The 14,912-nt window shown below is 28.7% G+C and overlaps 1 protein-coding gene across 1 annotated transcript, besides 12 other annotated features; it reads right to left on the bottom strand.

Annotated features, from left to right (window-relative positions):
- Positions 1–1,474: 1,474 nt before the first annotated feature.
- Positions 1,475–1,501: a microsatellite.
- Positions 1,502–2,936: 1,435 nt separating this feature from the next.
- Positions 2,937–2,970: a microsatellite.
- Positions 2,971–3,187: 217 nt separating this feature from the next.
- Positions 3,188–3,481: a mobile genetic element.
- Positions 3,482–3,660: 179 nt separating this feature from the next.
- Positions 3,661–3,695: a microsatellite.
- A 1,115-nt stretch (positions 3,696–4,810) lies between these two features.
- Positions 4,811–5,241, bottom strand: ACLA_056740 (uncharacterized protein; the record flags this gene model as incomplete). The annotated part of the gene is made up of 1 exon (XM_001276076.1): positions 4,811–5,241. A coding segment is annotated over one exon (431 nt), but the record flags the coding sequence as incomplete, so codon positions are not given.
- A 1,677-nt stretch (positions 5,242–6,918) lies between these two features.
- Positions 6,919–7,103: a microsatellite.
- Positions 7,104–11,082: 3,979 nt separating this feature from the next.
- Positions 11,083–11,129: a microsatellite.
- A 1,058-nt stretch (positions 11,130–12,187) lies between these two features.
- Positions 12,188–12,312: a microsatellite.
- Positions 12,195–12,310: a microsatellite.
- Positions 12,228–12,310: a microsatellite.
- A 46-nt stretch (positions 12,313–12,358) lies between the features above and the next one.
- Positions 12,359–12,542: a microsatellite.
- A 464-nt stretch (positions 12,543–13,006) lies between these two features.
- Positions 13,007–13,039: a microsatellite.
- Positions 13,040–14,699: 1,660 nt separating this feature from the next.
- Positions 14,700–14,752: a microsatellite.
- Positions 14,753–14,912: the final 160 nt, after the last annotated feature.

Genomic DNA, 14,912 nt, shown 5'->3' with positions numbered 1-14,912 from the left:
AAATCTTACCTATATAGTAGAGGAGGTATATCTATATATTATAATATTATTACTATAATAGATAATCTACTCTATCTACTCTATATCTATCTACCCCCCTAGCTACTAGTATACTAACCTAGATAAAGATCCCCTAATCTTATTACTATAGCATCTTAAATACTAACTCTACTACTACCTTAGTATCTAGCCAGGCTAGATTAAGACTATTAAATTATTTATAGTTAGCCCCTAGTAGGAGCCACCTAAGACTACTATAATAGATACTTAGGAGTAGATAATCTATAAGCACTATAGGGTGCTAGTAAATATATATAGCCTAAATATAGTAGTAGTCTATATAGATAGGAGTAGTATAGATAAGGGGGTTAGTATAGTAATAATATCTCTATAGGGCTACTAAACCTACTACCTTAGCTCTCTAGATATATAAATAGTCTATACTACAGAACTTAACAATATAGAGATAGTATTAAATATTATTACTATATAGCTACTATCAGGGTAGGAGTAGTAAGTTACTATCTTTATAGATAACTAAGTAGTAATCTAGGCTTATATAGACTTATATAGCCCCTCTAGCTAATACTTCCTATATAGGATTATAGTACTACTTAACTAGCTTTATACTAATAGGTAGTATATCTATATTTAGTAGCTCTTAGGCTATAAGGGGGTCTATAGTAATAAGATAGCTAATTAATTAGTAAAGATAGTAGTAAATAGCTATACCCCTAATAGATTATTAGGGCTAGTGCTCTATACCTCTCTTTATTACTATCTCTACTAGCTACTATAGGAGGAATAGCACTAATTCTAGACTAATTATAATTATAGATCTTCTTTATAGAAGATCTTTATAGCCCTAAGTTAGGCTATACTAAAGCTTTATATAGGGCTTTAGTGCACAGCTAGCTTAGTAGTTATTTAGATATAGACTAGTAAGATTACTCTTAGGGGCTACCTTAGCTAGTTTAGTATAATACCTACTATAGAATATCCCTATAGCCTAGGTTAGTAGGATATTTAGTATATACTAATAGCCTACCCCTAGTATGCAGTACTTTAGCTCTATATAGTATAGTAGTACTTATAGGAGACTAACTATACCTATCTACTTAGTAAGCCTAGTCTAGTATAACACACTACTTAATTTATGATTAAATTATAGCTCCTAAGATAGTTCTAGGGCTTACTAGATATATTCTAGGCTTATGCAGGGGGTGGCGACCCCTAGTCTATATAGCTACTAATGGCTATTACAGAGCTTATCTTTAACTAAGATGGGGAAGATGCTAGGGGCCCTATAGGGGTGCCTAGCTCAGGGATGCACTAAGAGATGACCATAGGTGATGTACTAAGATTTAGTATATATAGATAGGCTAAGACTCAGTATATATAGTAGTAGCTAGCCCAGCTACCCTTAGGGACCTGCCGCCACTCAGCTGATGGGCTGATAGATGTGTGAATGAATAATTGAATTAAATTGAATTGAATTGAAGCTAAGAGTAAATCTATAGTAATAAATATATCTTAAGATTAGTAAGAATATCTATTAATATTTATAGCTAGATAGGGGCTTAGTACCTATCTATAAGATATAACCTAGGAGTATAATAAGTATCTATATAGTCTTAGGGTTAAACTATATATTAGATAGATAATTAATAAAGTAAGTATAAGCCTACTCCTTAATTATAATAGCTACTAGAGATAGTATATCCTAAGCTACCTATATATATAGGCTACTTAGAGTAGAGAGAGGATTAATAATAAATTAATCCCCTAACTAGAATAATTAATATATAACTATAGAGAGTAGTTATAGGGTAGCTTACCTAGTTTACTAGCTAAGGGACTATCTATATTAGAGTTATAGAACCCTAATATAGGGGCTAAATAAGGGGGGGGAGAAATCTAGATCTAGGATCTAGTAAGGGCTAGAGAAGTAGCTATTATTATTACTAAGAGGAGAGGAACCCTATAATCTATAAACTAAATAAGAAAAGAAAAGAGGTATTGGTAGAGATAGATATAATATTCTATATTTATAAAATCTATAAGTTAACTAAAGTTATTAAAAAAGAAGTATATAGAGGTTTATTTATCTATCTATAAGCTATAGAAATAACCTATAGATAAGGATATTATATAAGATAAGCTTATAATAATACTCTGCTTAAAAGATCCTACTATAATTAAGGGGCAAGAGATAAACTACTTATAGGTAACTTAGATTACTATCTATAGATATAAAGGTATTATATAAGGAGATAGTTATTTCTACTTATAAAGAGAGGGATAAAGATACTTAAAATAAGAAAAAGATAGATAAAATCTACTTATCTTTAATAATAGATAATAAATAATAGCTTAAGAAGAGAAGAAAAGAAGATTGTAAGAGGCTAGAAGTATTATCTTTTAAGAGAGAGATATATAACTATCTTAATTAGCTATCTATATAATAAAAATAGGCTATAAGGCCTTTAACTTTAGGCCTCTATAAGTAGTAAGAGAATCTTTTTCCTATATTAGCTATAATTTTTACTTTTATAGAGAGGTTTTTAGGCTTTTATATAGTTTTTTAATAGCTATACTATATAGAGGAGGCTTATAGATTAGGAAGACTATATGGCACTAAATACTAACTATAAAGATTATATTTATAAAGACCTTAAGGGACTAAGGCCTATAAAGGGGAGGGGTAGTTATAAGGCCTCCTAATAATATAATAAGGATATCTATCTTATCTATATAAGGGTATCTCTTAGTTAGCCCTTACTAAGTAGTGGGTTAGGTAAATTCTCCCTTATAGAGGAAGAATCCTAACCTAGCATTAATCTACTTAAATCATCTGAATTCTTGAAATCTGAGCTACACAGTATCTATTCTTTCACACTAGTCATATTCCCCATATGAAACCTAGTGTTCTCACACTACCTGCCTACCTACCTGCCTATCTCCCTGCCTTTCACCCCTGAAGCCACTAAAACAGAAGCCTAAGATGTATGTTACTCACCTAATTAGTATATATATTTAAGTCCTTACTTTAATATCTATTAGAGTTAATATTAAGGTAGTTAAGGTGACTCTTTAGCTCCCTTATTAAATGATTTAAACCTAGGTTGAAAAAACTAAGGATTATAGCTATAATCTATAGATTAATTTATGCATCTTCCCTAAATATATAGAAGATAGTAAGTATATAGGCTGCCCTAAGGAGATTACTAAAGCTACTAAGAAAGCTATCCTTAAATTAATAAGAAGGGATTAAAATAGGTATAAAAAATTATCTAAAATACTTATATTTAAAGTTAGTATCTCTTATTCTTCTATTTTATATATCCTTAAGCAGCATAACTTAAAGATAGTTAAAATAATTATTAAAATAGGTCTTATTAATAAGATAAAATAGAAAAGACTTCTCTTATATCTTATCTATAAAGATTAGATTCTTAAAGATAAAAAGAATATAATATTTATAAATAAAACCTTAGTCTGTCTTAATTAATAGCATAAAGCTCTAATAGTATGGTATATAAGCTAGGAGAGAGATAATTCTATAGTTATATAATTATATTAAAAGAGAAGTAGTATTTTTATAATATAAGGAGTATTCTCTTATAATAAGAAGGATCTTTTTTATATCTAGGCTCTGAAGACTACTTAAGATAAGAGACTTACTTAATATAAGATTAAAGCTTTAAATTAGTAGCTTAAGCCTATATAAAAGATAGAATAAGAGATTAATATAGCTTTAGTATATCTAAAGCTTTAGAATAGTAAGATATCTAGTTATCTATATAAGTAAAAATAGAATAAGAAGAATAGTTTACTTATATAGGATTTAAAGAAAGGGGTTAACTAATGTAAATATTATAAGATAAATATATTTTTTTATATATTTTTTACTAAGAGAGAAGTACTAATCTCTTAAACCTAATATTTATCTAGGAAGTCCTTATCCCTAAGGTAATATCTTTTATTAAAGAATATACCTTTAAAAGATCTAATATAATTATTCTTAAAGATTTAGCTCTAGCTTACTATTTCTAGTAGACTATCTATAATCTTTATAATATCTAGAAGATACTTAACTAGCTAAAGAATTTATCTAATATAAATACTATTAAGCTAGCCTAGCCCTAGCTTAAATAATATATAACTTCTTAAGGAACCCCCTATAATAAGAAGATAGGAAGGCCTAGATTAAGATATAAAATAAGCTCCTATAGGAGTATATTTAATAGTGGATTAAGTATCTTATCTATTATATTAAGTCTATTATTAAGCTAGAAGGGGGTAATAAATATAATAAGGGATATATAAATAAAGATAATTATAATTAGAAAGACTATTAATTAAAGAGAAAGCTCTCTAGAAGATAAGATCTTAGTAATCTCTTACTATCTAAAATCTCATAAGAAATACTGTTTTTATAGGTCTGAATAGCTTTAGAGTTAAACTTTCTATCTTATCTCTATAGTAAAATCTATTGAAGTAGGCTGCCATACAAATTACTATAGAGTTAAACTTATCATAGTTTTATAGCTAAGCTTACTAGCATGCCATATACTTTTGCACCACACCTCTGTATATTATTAATATATAAAGGTTAGTATTTATACATAGACCTGATTTATATAGTTTACTACATTTAATATAACTATTACTATTAATACAAATATCTTTACTATTTTTCTTAACATCTCCTATTTCTCAATTTATTTTACTTTATACTTTAACAGCTATATTAATATTTTGATTATTTAGTAAAGTTAAATAATCTGAGCAAGTTAAAGATGAAGACTTAACACCTTTAGCTCTGCTAATATAGTTACCATCTTTATCTATTAAATAATAAACTTTACTATTAATATATACACCTCTATCTACTAAATGTTCGAATTTTAATTTACCTATTTCATTATTACTTATTTTATCTTTATTTAATTTAATATTAATTACTAAACTATCTGTGTCAGAATAGTAGATTTTACCTCCTTTATTCAAGACATTAAGTTTAAGTTTATTTATATGGATTCTACCATAAGCTGTAATAGCAGCAGAGATAGCTATAGAAGTAACATTTAAATTTTGTACTTCATGATCTTTATATTTATTTAGAATTTTAAATATATCAAGATTATGACTATCTATAATATCTTTATCTAATTTAGGTATATAACTAACTAATATTTTATTATTAGAAATATATTTATAAGATATTATTTTATACATAAGAGAATATTTCTGGAAAGTATTTAAAGATACTACATCAGTAATAGGTTTTTGAAGATTAATACCAAATCTATATTATAAATTATTTAATAAACTTTTAGCTATAGATTTTTGAGTATTGTTGATTGGATTAGATTTAATACTATAAATTCTATTAATATAATCTTTAAAAACATTACTTTGTTTATTAAATTCATAACCTTTTAAAACAGTTATTTTGTAACCATTATCTTTAGCAAATTTTAATTCTTCACTAAAGTATCAACCTTTTCATTTACCTAGAGGAAAATCTATACCATTTTTATTTCTTACTGGTAATAATCCTAAATGTGATGATCTGGTCTTACCTCCGGCACCAGCACAATAATACTACATTCTGAACTAAATCATGTGACATAATGAGATATCTCCAGTAAGGAGGTCTAGTTTAAGGGATCATCTTCTTACTATTAAGTAATCAAAACCCATTATTATAGTTTTATATCTACTAATCAATAATAGTTTAGTAGCATATTCTTTTTCTTTCTAGGGCCCCCTAAGTTTATCTTTCTTTAGTTTTTTTTCTCTTCACCAGACCTTATTCTTATTTAGCTAGCTAACTACCTAACTAACCTTAGTTAGCATCTATATAGATTGCCTATAGAAGCTTTTAACCATGCACCCTTATTAAACCTTTGCTAACCCCATTAAAAACTATTAAAATATTATTAAGAACTTATTTATTCTACTATTAGTTAGTCTCCTAATTAGTATATATATTATATCTAGTACCTAAGATATCTATTCTGCTAGCCCACTAGATTATTACTTTCTACTTTTTAGACTATAATTTTATATATAACTTAGATAACATTACCCTTGCTACTACTTACTATATCTAGACCCTATACTAGTAGAATGACAGAATATCCCCTACTAAGACCACTTACTGTTAGCACACCTAATAACCAGCTAAGAGAATAATAAGATTATATTCTATATCTACTTTAAGTAATATTAACTACTTCCTAACTAATTAGGTATAAATCTATTAATATAGTAATTAGATTATTCCTTATAATTATATTACCCTATACTAAAATAGACTAATAATACTATTATTAGGTTAGAGACTATACTAGTAGACATAATAGAAGTATCTCCTAACTACTTAGGCATACTATATCTATATTAAGATTAAGAGTATTATTAGTATTATTAAGGAATTCTTCTATATTATGTTCTAAAGTCTTACCTATCACTCTACTAAATATATCTAGTAATAATAACATTAAAATAGTTAACCCTCCTATTAGTAATAATGATATTAGACTAAGACTAGTTAATAAGACCCTCTATATCTTCTATATACTATCTAATATACTCTAACCCCTTATAGTAACTAATAATATACTAGACTTACCTTCTAAATTATTATCCTTTATTAACTATTTCTCCTCACTATAGATTAACTCTAATTCTGATAGTCTAGGTCTATTTTCTACTATTTCTATAACTAGTTCTCTAATTTATATATATTAGCTTATTATAGAACTAAATTAGCTTAATAATAACTAACCTATACTATAAGATACTGGTCTATTAATAATCTATAGATATTTTAACCGTATAATAAAGGACCCTACTAAGGTAAACTCTGGTTTACCCCTAGGTCTATAGAATAGAGGAGTAGATACTATAATAATAATAAGAGATAATAATATTAGTTTTATTAACTAGTAACTAGTAATACTTATAAGGATTATTACTAAGATAATATACATAAACTCCTACTATAAATCATAATAGTAGATGATATACTAAATAATATTAACATCCTATAATAGTAATACTTATTATAATCTAATACTTAATATAAATAAACCTATATATACTAACCTAACTAGTACTCGATACTGGCAGCCAGTAGATATTAGTTTTTTCTGACTAGATATACCATACTCTTAGGGAATAGATAATATTATTAATAAAGATAATAAATTATACGATTAGTTCTGCCTACACCTTTACTAACTAGTTAAGGGTAATATTATAACCTAAAGATATTTATAAGATTAGTCTTAATCTTAATACCTACTTCTAGGATAAGGTACTATCTTAGTAAAATAATAAAATAGATAACCTAATAAGGTAAAAACTCCTCCACATAGATACTATAGATAATTAGTATATAGTAATTAAAAAGTAATTTAGGATACTATCTAGTAAAGCTTATGCCTAGCTTTAGATAACTAGGTATATAGTCTATAATATATACTAATAATAAACCTCTTCTACCTATATCTCTATTATTATAGCTCTAGTAAAGTAATATAATACAACTAATAAGTATAGTATAATACTTTATACTTAGTAAAATTTAGATCTATACCTCTAAGCTAATATAGATAAACCTAATAAAAATACTATAATCACCTAGTTTAATATAATTCTAATTAAGAAATAAATAAACTAGTTTAACTACTACACCCTATGCAATAAGGAACACCCTAAAACCATTTATAGTAACTCTAGATAGTAGAGATATAGATATAATAGTACATAGTAATATAGTTTATTAGCTCTATAAGGAAACTCCTAGGAAAACCTAAATAGCTATCCCTATAATACTATCTATAATAGACCTCTAAGATATAACTAGGGCTAATATGCTAATAAAGCTATCTAGGCTTAGAGTTATCTAGTATATTATTACTAGTATAAATACTAATATACCTAGGAGACTTACTATATAGAGCATAAATATAATAGTTAACCCTAATACTATAACTATGTATACTAGAACTATAACTACTATAGACCCTACCCCTAATATAGTTAGTATAACTAGCTGCCTAGGCAGCCCTTCTAATACTATAAGTATTAATATATATATTATTATAATAATAATAAGGACTCTAAGGATGATTATAAATACTCTAATTTATAGAATAATAATAATGCTTACTAAGAAGTATTTTAGTATTAGGAAACCTAACCAGGTATAAATAATAGTAAATCTACTAATTATATCTAGATTGTAGAAAAGATTATTATAGAGTCTAAGAAACCTATAATAGCTAAAATAACTTCTACTTTACCCTATTTCCCTTAAATAACTAATTATATAAATATGTCTAATTAGAATACATCCTATAGGAGGATGATGAAACCCATACTTATTATACTAATATTATAAACTTACTAATAGTAACCTTATTCACTAATAAATCCTAAACTAGACTAAGTCTTACCTTTTATAATTAGAGGTATACTATAGTATATATATATATATATATCTAAACCTCTAGGGTTACCCTACTTTAGTATGCTTAGATTCTAGCTGCACTATAATAATTATTAATTAAAAATTTCTTGCCTAACACCTCTTATTAGCTCCTACCTAATAGTCTCCCATCATAATACTAGTTAGAGGGATAGGTAAGGGTTTTACTACTAAGGAATTTATCTAAATTATATTATACTTCCTAGTAAAAATAAGCAGCATCTATAAAATAGCTTATATTACCTATAAAGCCTATCTATCTCCCTCGCACCCGCGCGGATTGTCTTATCTCACCAAATTCTACCTTAGTCATCTCTTCTCCCTCACACCCGCGCGGATTATCTTATCTTACTAAATTCTATCTTTATTAAGAAAGATAACTATATACTAATAGTATATTAACCTTTAAGGAATCTAAGTAGGGAACACTAGTAACCCCTAAAAACTAGCTAATATATTATTATAATCACCCCTAATGCATGTACTGCTAATCTCACTAAATTAGGAACTATATTAGCTAGTAATTAGCTAATTAGATAATGCCTCTATTACTACTACTAACTAATTAAATTATAACCCTACTATACCTCTAACTAACTAGACCCTGCACCTACTACTGCCCTAGCTAATTAGGTTATGACCTAGTAGCTAATACTAATATCTAGACCTCTCTACTATAGTACTATAGCCCTAGCCAGGCATCTATAGACTTCTAAGCTATACTCTATATACTAAGCTACCTTCTGCTAAAGATAGCTCTTTAGGTAGGGTAGTTAGCTAACTACTAGTTATTTAGCCCTAGCAGGCACAGCCTCCCTATACTAAGTTAGGTATCTTTATATACTACTCTTAATATATCTATATTTTCTCTATACTTTTATTATATTTTTACACCCCTTCTAGCTACTAATAAGCTAATATATAAAAATAATATAGCTACTACTTAATAACTAGCCTCTCTAGCTAATATCTCTTCCTCTCTTATTAATTAGATATTTTACTTTATATAGTACTACTATAGTATTAAGGCTTTTACCTAAGACTACCCTATAGAAAGACTAAAAGCTAACTAAGTTACTAATCTTACTAGGTAAGTATATATACTAGCTAGTAAGCTCCTAGAGTATAAGCTAGATATACTATAGCTACTAGTGGGAGTATAGGTATTAACTTTAGTAATATTATTATTAATAATACCTTAGGCCTAGGAAGTATTAAATTAGATATAGGGGGTCCCTAGTATAGTCTCTACTCCTTTACCCTCCTAAATTACTACTAAAGCTCCCCTACCCTAGTCCCCCCTAGCTCTGCTAGCCTATAATAATAATAACCACCTATAGATCTACTAGCATGGCCTACTAGCTAGCCCCTATAATAGGGCCTAATCATCTATAATTATTAAAGAGATCTAATAGATCTTAAGAGATAGTAGAAGCCTTATACTTAGTAGTATGCAGGTGGCTAATGCTATAGTTCTTTATAGGAGGGATCTTAATATCTATATATATATAATATTAGATTAGGAGTATCTACTATATAATAATAAGATATAACTTCCCTAGATTTAATCTAGGGGGTTAGCTATAATCATAACCTACTAATATATTATATTTATTTACTCTATGCCTACTTCTCTTTTACTACTAGGTGTAAAAGCCATAGAATAGCTATAAGCTAAGATCTTATACTATAATCTAGAGATATAACACCCTATACTATATATTAAGTAGTGTAGTGGTAGCACTCTATTATAGAAGAAGAAATTATTATTAGTTATCTTATTCTAGAATCTATAGGATGCTAACCATCTAATTAGCTATTAATTAATTATAGATAATATACTGCTGATTATAGAGCTATATGACCTATTCTATAAGATATCCTAATATATATAATACTACTAATTTAGATATACCTAGCTTATCTACACTACCCTAAGAGTTTATACCCTTACTATGCTAATGCCTATAATAAGAAGTCCTATATTTATAAGGAGAACCTATCTATCTATTAATATATAGTATACTATAGATAACATACTACTAATAGTACTAAATACCCAGCCTGATATAAATATACCTAATAGCTATAGATCTAAATATGTAATAAACTATAATACTTCATAGTATTAGTAGACCCTATAGGACCTACCCTAGGAGCCATAGCTATAGGACCTGCTATGCTAGCCTAGCTAGCTAAGCCAGATACTATACTAGAAAATATACCCTTACTAAATCTAGAAGTAATGCACCCCCTAACTATAGCTAATATACCCCTTAGACTATTAGCTAATATACCTATCTATCTATCTATAGTATGCCCTCCCCCCCAGGCTGCCTCCTTACCTAGCATAGTTATATTTACTTACTTAATAACTAATATTTAAAATATCCTAGTGCTCTAGCTCCTGCTATATTATTATATAATAATCTATTTATAAAGTACCTTACTATAATACCCCTAGAAAACAGCTCTATTAGACTAGCTAAATCCACTAAACCTACCTACCTAGCCTAGCCTGCTAAGCTAACTAGCTAGACTAATTTAATATAATAGATTACTCCTACTAAGCTCACTAGTCTAATTAACCCTACTAATCTAATTAAGCCTGCTAGACTAATTACTAAAGAAGAAGAAGTATAGAAGGTATAGTACTAGTAGCTCTAAATATAAATATAAATATAAACTTACCCCTATAGAAATACTAGCCTCTCCTAAATATATAATATAGATATATTATTAGTATAGTATTAGAGCTAGTACTCTCTATACTTACTAAACTTCTATTATAAGACCTAAGACTAAAAGCATTACACCTCTTTATCTTATTAATCTTAATACTCTTTACTATGCCATTATAGGCACCCTCCCTATCTAATAATAACTTACTCTAGGCCATCCCCACCAAGCCCTAAACATAGATATAAAAATAATAATATATACTATTACCTGTGCCCCTACACTAACTAGTAATACTAATTATCTTAAGTATAAAATAACTAAAAGTCTTAACCCACACCTATAAAACTAAAGATAATAATACTATATACACCTCCCTACTAATACTAGTAATTATATAATACTAAACACTCCTACTAACCTACCTACTAAGGAAATATAGTAACAGCCTAGACCTACTCTAGATAATACTAAAACTCCCAAGCCAGCTACCTAGCATGGTAGTATCCTAAGTATTAATATTAATATCTAAATTAACCTAAAAATCTATATTAACTAGGTCCTAGACCTTAACTATTAACTCCCTCCTAGCTAGCACTATTATATAGATTAGTAAAGATAATAGCTATAATACACCTTAGATATATAAGATAGGTAGCCCTATCCTAGGCTTAAGTATATACTTATGGAATTACCAAGGGTAAGGTAGTATCACCAGGGGGGGTGAAGAGAGATAGGCTAGGCTGATGCCTCTTCACTTACCTGGGGTAAGATCTTCTATTTATACCTAGCTACTGGCTATCTATCTAAAAGATAAGTCATAGATATTACAGAGATTTCTTAGGTTAACCTTAGTAACCTAAAGTTGACCTTAATAATTATTAATCTACTTATAATACTTATTTACTAATATCACATCCTTCCCTACTTAAGGTGAAGCCCATCCTTAGCAGGTTATCTAGCTCCTTACTAAAAGATCCTTATAGTCTAAGGGAGTGATGTTATATATAGTAAGTAGAATTAGATTTACTCTTAGTAAGTAATATTAGATTATATTTAGTAAGTAGTATTAGATTATACTTAGTAAGTAATATTAGATTATACTTAGTATGTAGTATTAGATTACTTAGAGGATAGTATTAGATTACTTAGTGAGTAGGGTCACTAGACTGTATTCTACCTTGGTCATCTCTTCTCCCTCACACCCGCGTGGATTATCTTATCTTACTATATTCTACCTTAGTCATCTCTTCTCCCTTGCACCTACATGGATCATCTTATCTCACTATATTCTATCTTAGTTATCTCTTCTCCCTCACACCCACACAGATTATCTTATCTTACTATATTCTACCTTTATTAAGAAAGATAACTGCGCGCTAGTGGTATATTAATCTTTAAGGAATTTAAGTAGGGGATACTAATAACCCCTAAAAACTAGCTAATATATTATTATAATTACCCCTAATATACATACTACTAATCTTACTAAATTAAGAACTATACTAGTTAGTGATTAGCTAATTAGATAATACCCCTACTACTATACCTCTAACTAATCAGACCCTGTACCCACTACCACCCTAACTAATCAGATTATGACCTAGTGGCTAGCACTAATAACCAGGCCTCTCTACTATAGTACTATAGCCCTAGCTAGGCACCCCTAGGCTTTTAAGCTATATTCTATATACTAAGCCCCCTCCTGCTAAAGATAGCTCTTTAGGTAGGGTAGTTAACTAACTACTAGTTATTTAGCCCTAGTAGGTATAGCCTCTCTATACTAAGTTAGGTATCTTTATACACTACTCTTAATATATCTATATTTTTACTATACTTTCACTATATTTTTACACCCCTTCTAGCTACTAATAAGATAATATATAAAAGTAATATAACTACTACTTAGTAGCTAGCCCCCCTAGCTAATATCTCCTCCTCTCTTATTAATTAGACCTTTTACTTTATATAGTACTACTATAGCATTAAGGCTTTTGCCTAGGACTACCCTATAAAAAGACTAAAAGCTAACTAAGTTACTAATCTCACTAGATAAGTATATATACTAGCTAGTAAGCTCCTAGAGTATAAGTTAGGTATACTATAGCTACTAGTAGAAGTATAGATATTAACTATATTATTATTAATAATACCTTATACTTAAGAAGTATTAGACTAGATATAAGGGGTCCCTAGTATAATCCCTATCTCTTTACCTTCCTAGACTACTACTAAAGCTCCCCTACCTTAGTCCCTCCTGGCTTAGCTAGTCTATAATGATGATAACTACCTATAGATCTACTAGTGTGGCCTACTAGCTAGCCCCTATAATAGGTCCTAACTATCTATAATTATTAAAGAGATCTAACAGATCTTAAGAGATAGTAGAAGCCTTATACTTAGTAGTATGCAGGTAGCTAGTACTATAATCCTTTATAATAGAGATCTTAGTATCTATATATATATAGTATTAGATTAGGAGTATCTACTATATAATAATAAGATATAGCTTCCCTAGATCTAATCTAGGGAGTTAGCTATAATTATAATCTATTAGTATGCTATACTTACCTACTCTATATCTACTTCTCTTTTACCATCAGGCATAAAAGCCATGGAATAGCTATAAGCTAAGATCTTATACTATAATCTAGAGATATAACACCCTATACTATATATTAGGTAGTATGGTGGCAGTGCTCTACTATAAAAAAAGAAATTATTATTAATTATCTTATTCTAGAACCTACAGAATGCTAACTATCTAATTAGCTATTAATTAATTATAGATAATATACTACTAGTTACAGAGCTATATAACCCATTCTATAAGATATCCTAGTATATATAATACTACTAATTTAGATATACCTAGCCTATCTATACTACCCTAAGAGTTATATACCCCTACTATGCTAATACCTATGATAAGAAGCACTATATTTATAAGAAGAACTCATCTATTTACTAATATATAGTGTGCTATGGATAATATACTACTAATAGTATTAAATATCTAGCCTAATATAAATATACCTGATAGCTATAGATCTAAATATATAATAAACTATAATACTTTATAGTGCTAGTAGACTCTATAGGACCTACCCCAGGAGCTATAGCTATAGGATCTATTATACTAGCCTAGCTAGCTAAGCTAGACACTACACTAGAAAACATATCCTTACTAAATCCAGAAGTAATACACCCCCTAATCATAGCTAACACCCCCCCTAGATGGTCAGCTAATACACCTACCTACCTATCTATAGTATGCCCTCCCCCCTAGGCTGCTCCTTCACCTAATATAGTTATATTTACTTACCTAGTAACTAATATTTAAAATACCCTAGTGCTTTAGCTCCTGCTATATTACTATATAATAACCTACTTATAAAGCACCTTATTATAACACCCCTAGAAAATAGCCCTACTAGATTAGCTAAACCCACTAAACCTACCCACCCAGCCTGGCCTGCTAAGCTAACTAGCTAGACTAATTTAATATAATAGATTACCCCTACTAAGCTCACTAGCCTAATTAACCCTACTAATCTAACTAAGCCTGCTAGACTAACTACTAAAGAAGAAGAAGTATAAAAGGTATAGTACTAGTAGCTCTAAATATAAATATAAATATAAACTTACCCCTATAGAAATACTAGCCTCTCCTAGATTTATAATATATATATCTACCCTACCTAAGTTAAGCCCTAGGGGTAGATAT

Source organism: Aspergillus clavatus, genomic scaffold (assembly GCF_000002715.2).
Source record: "Aspergillus clavatus NRRL 1 1099423829758 genomic scaffold, whole genome shotgun sequence".
In the NCBI taxonomy this organism is placed as follows: Eukaryota; Fungi; Ascomycota; class Eurotiomycetes; order Eurotiales; family Aspergillaceae; genus Aspergillus; species Aspergillus clavatus.
Note: the sequence above shows the minus strand (reverse complement) of the source record. Positions and strands in the feature narration are given on the sequence as shown.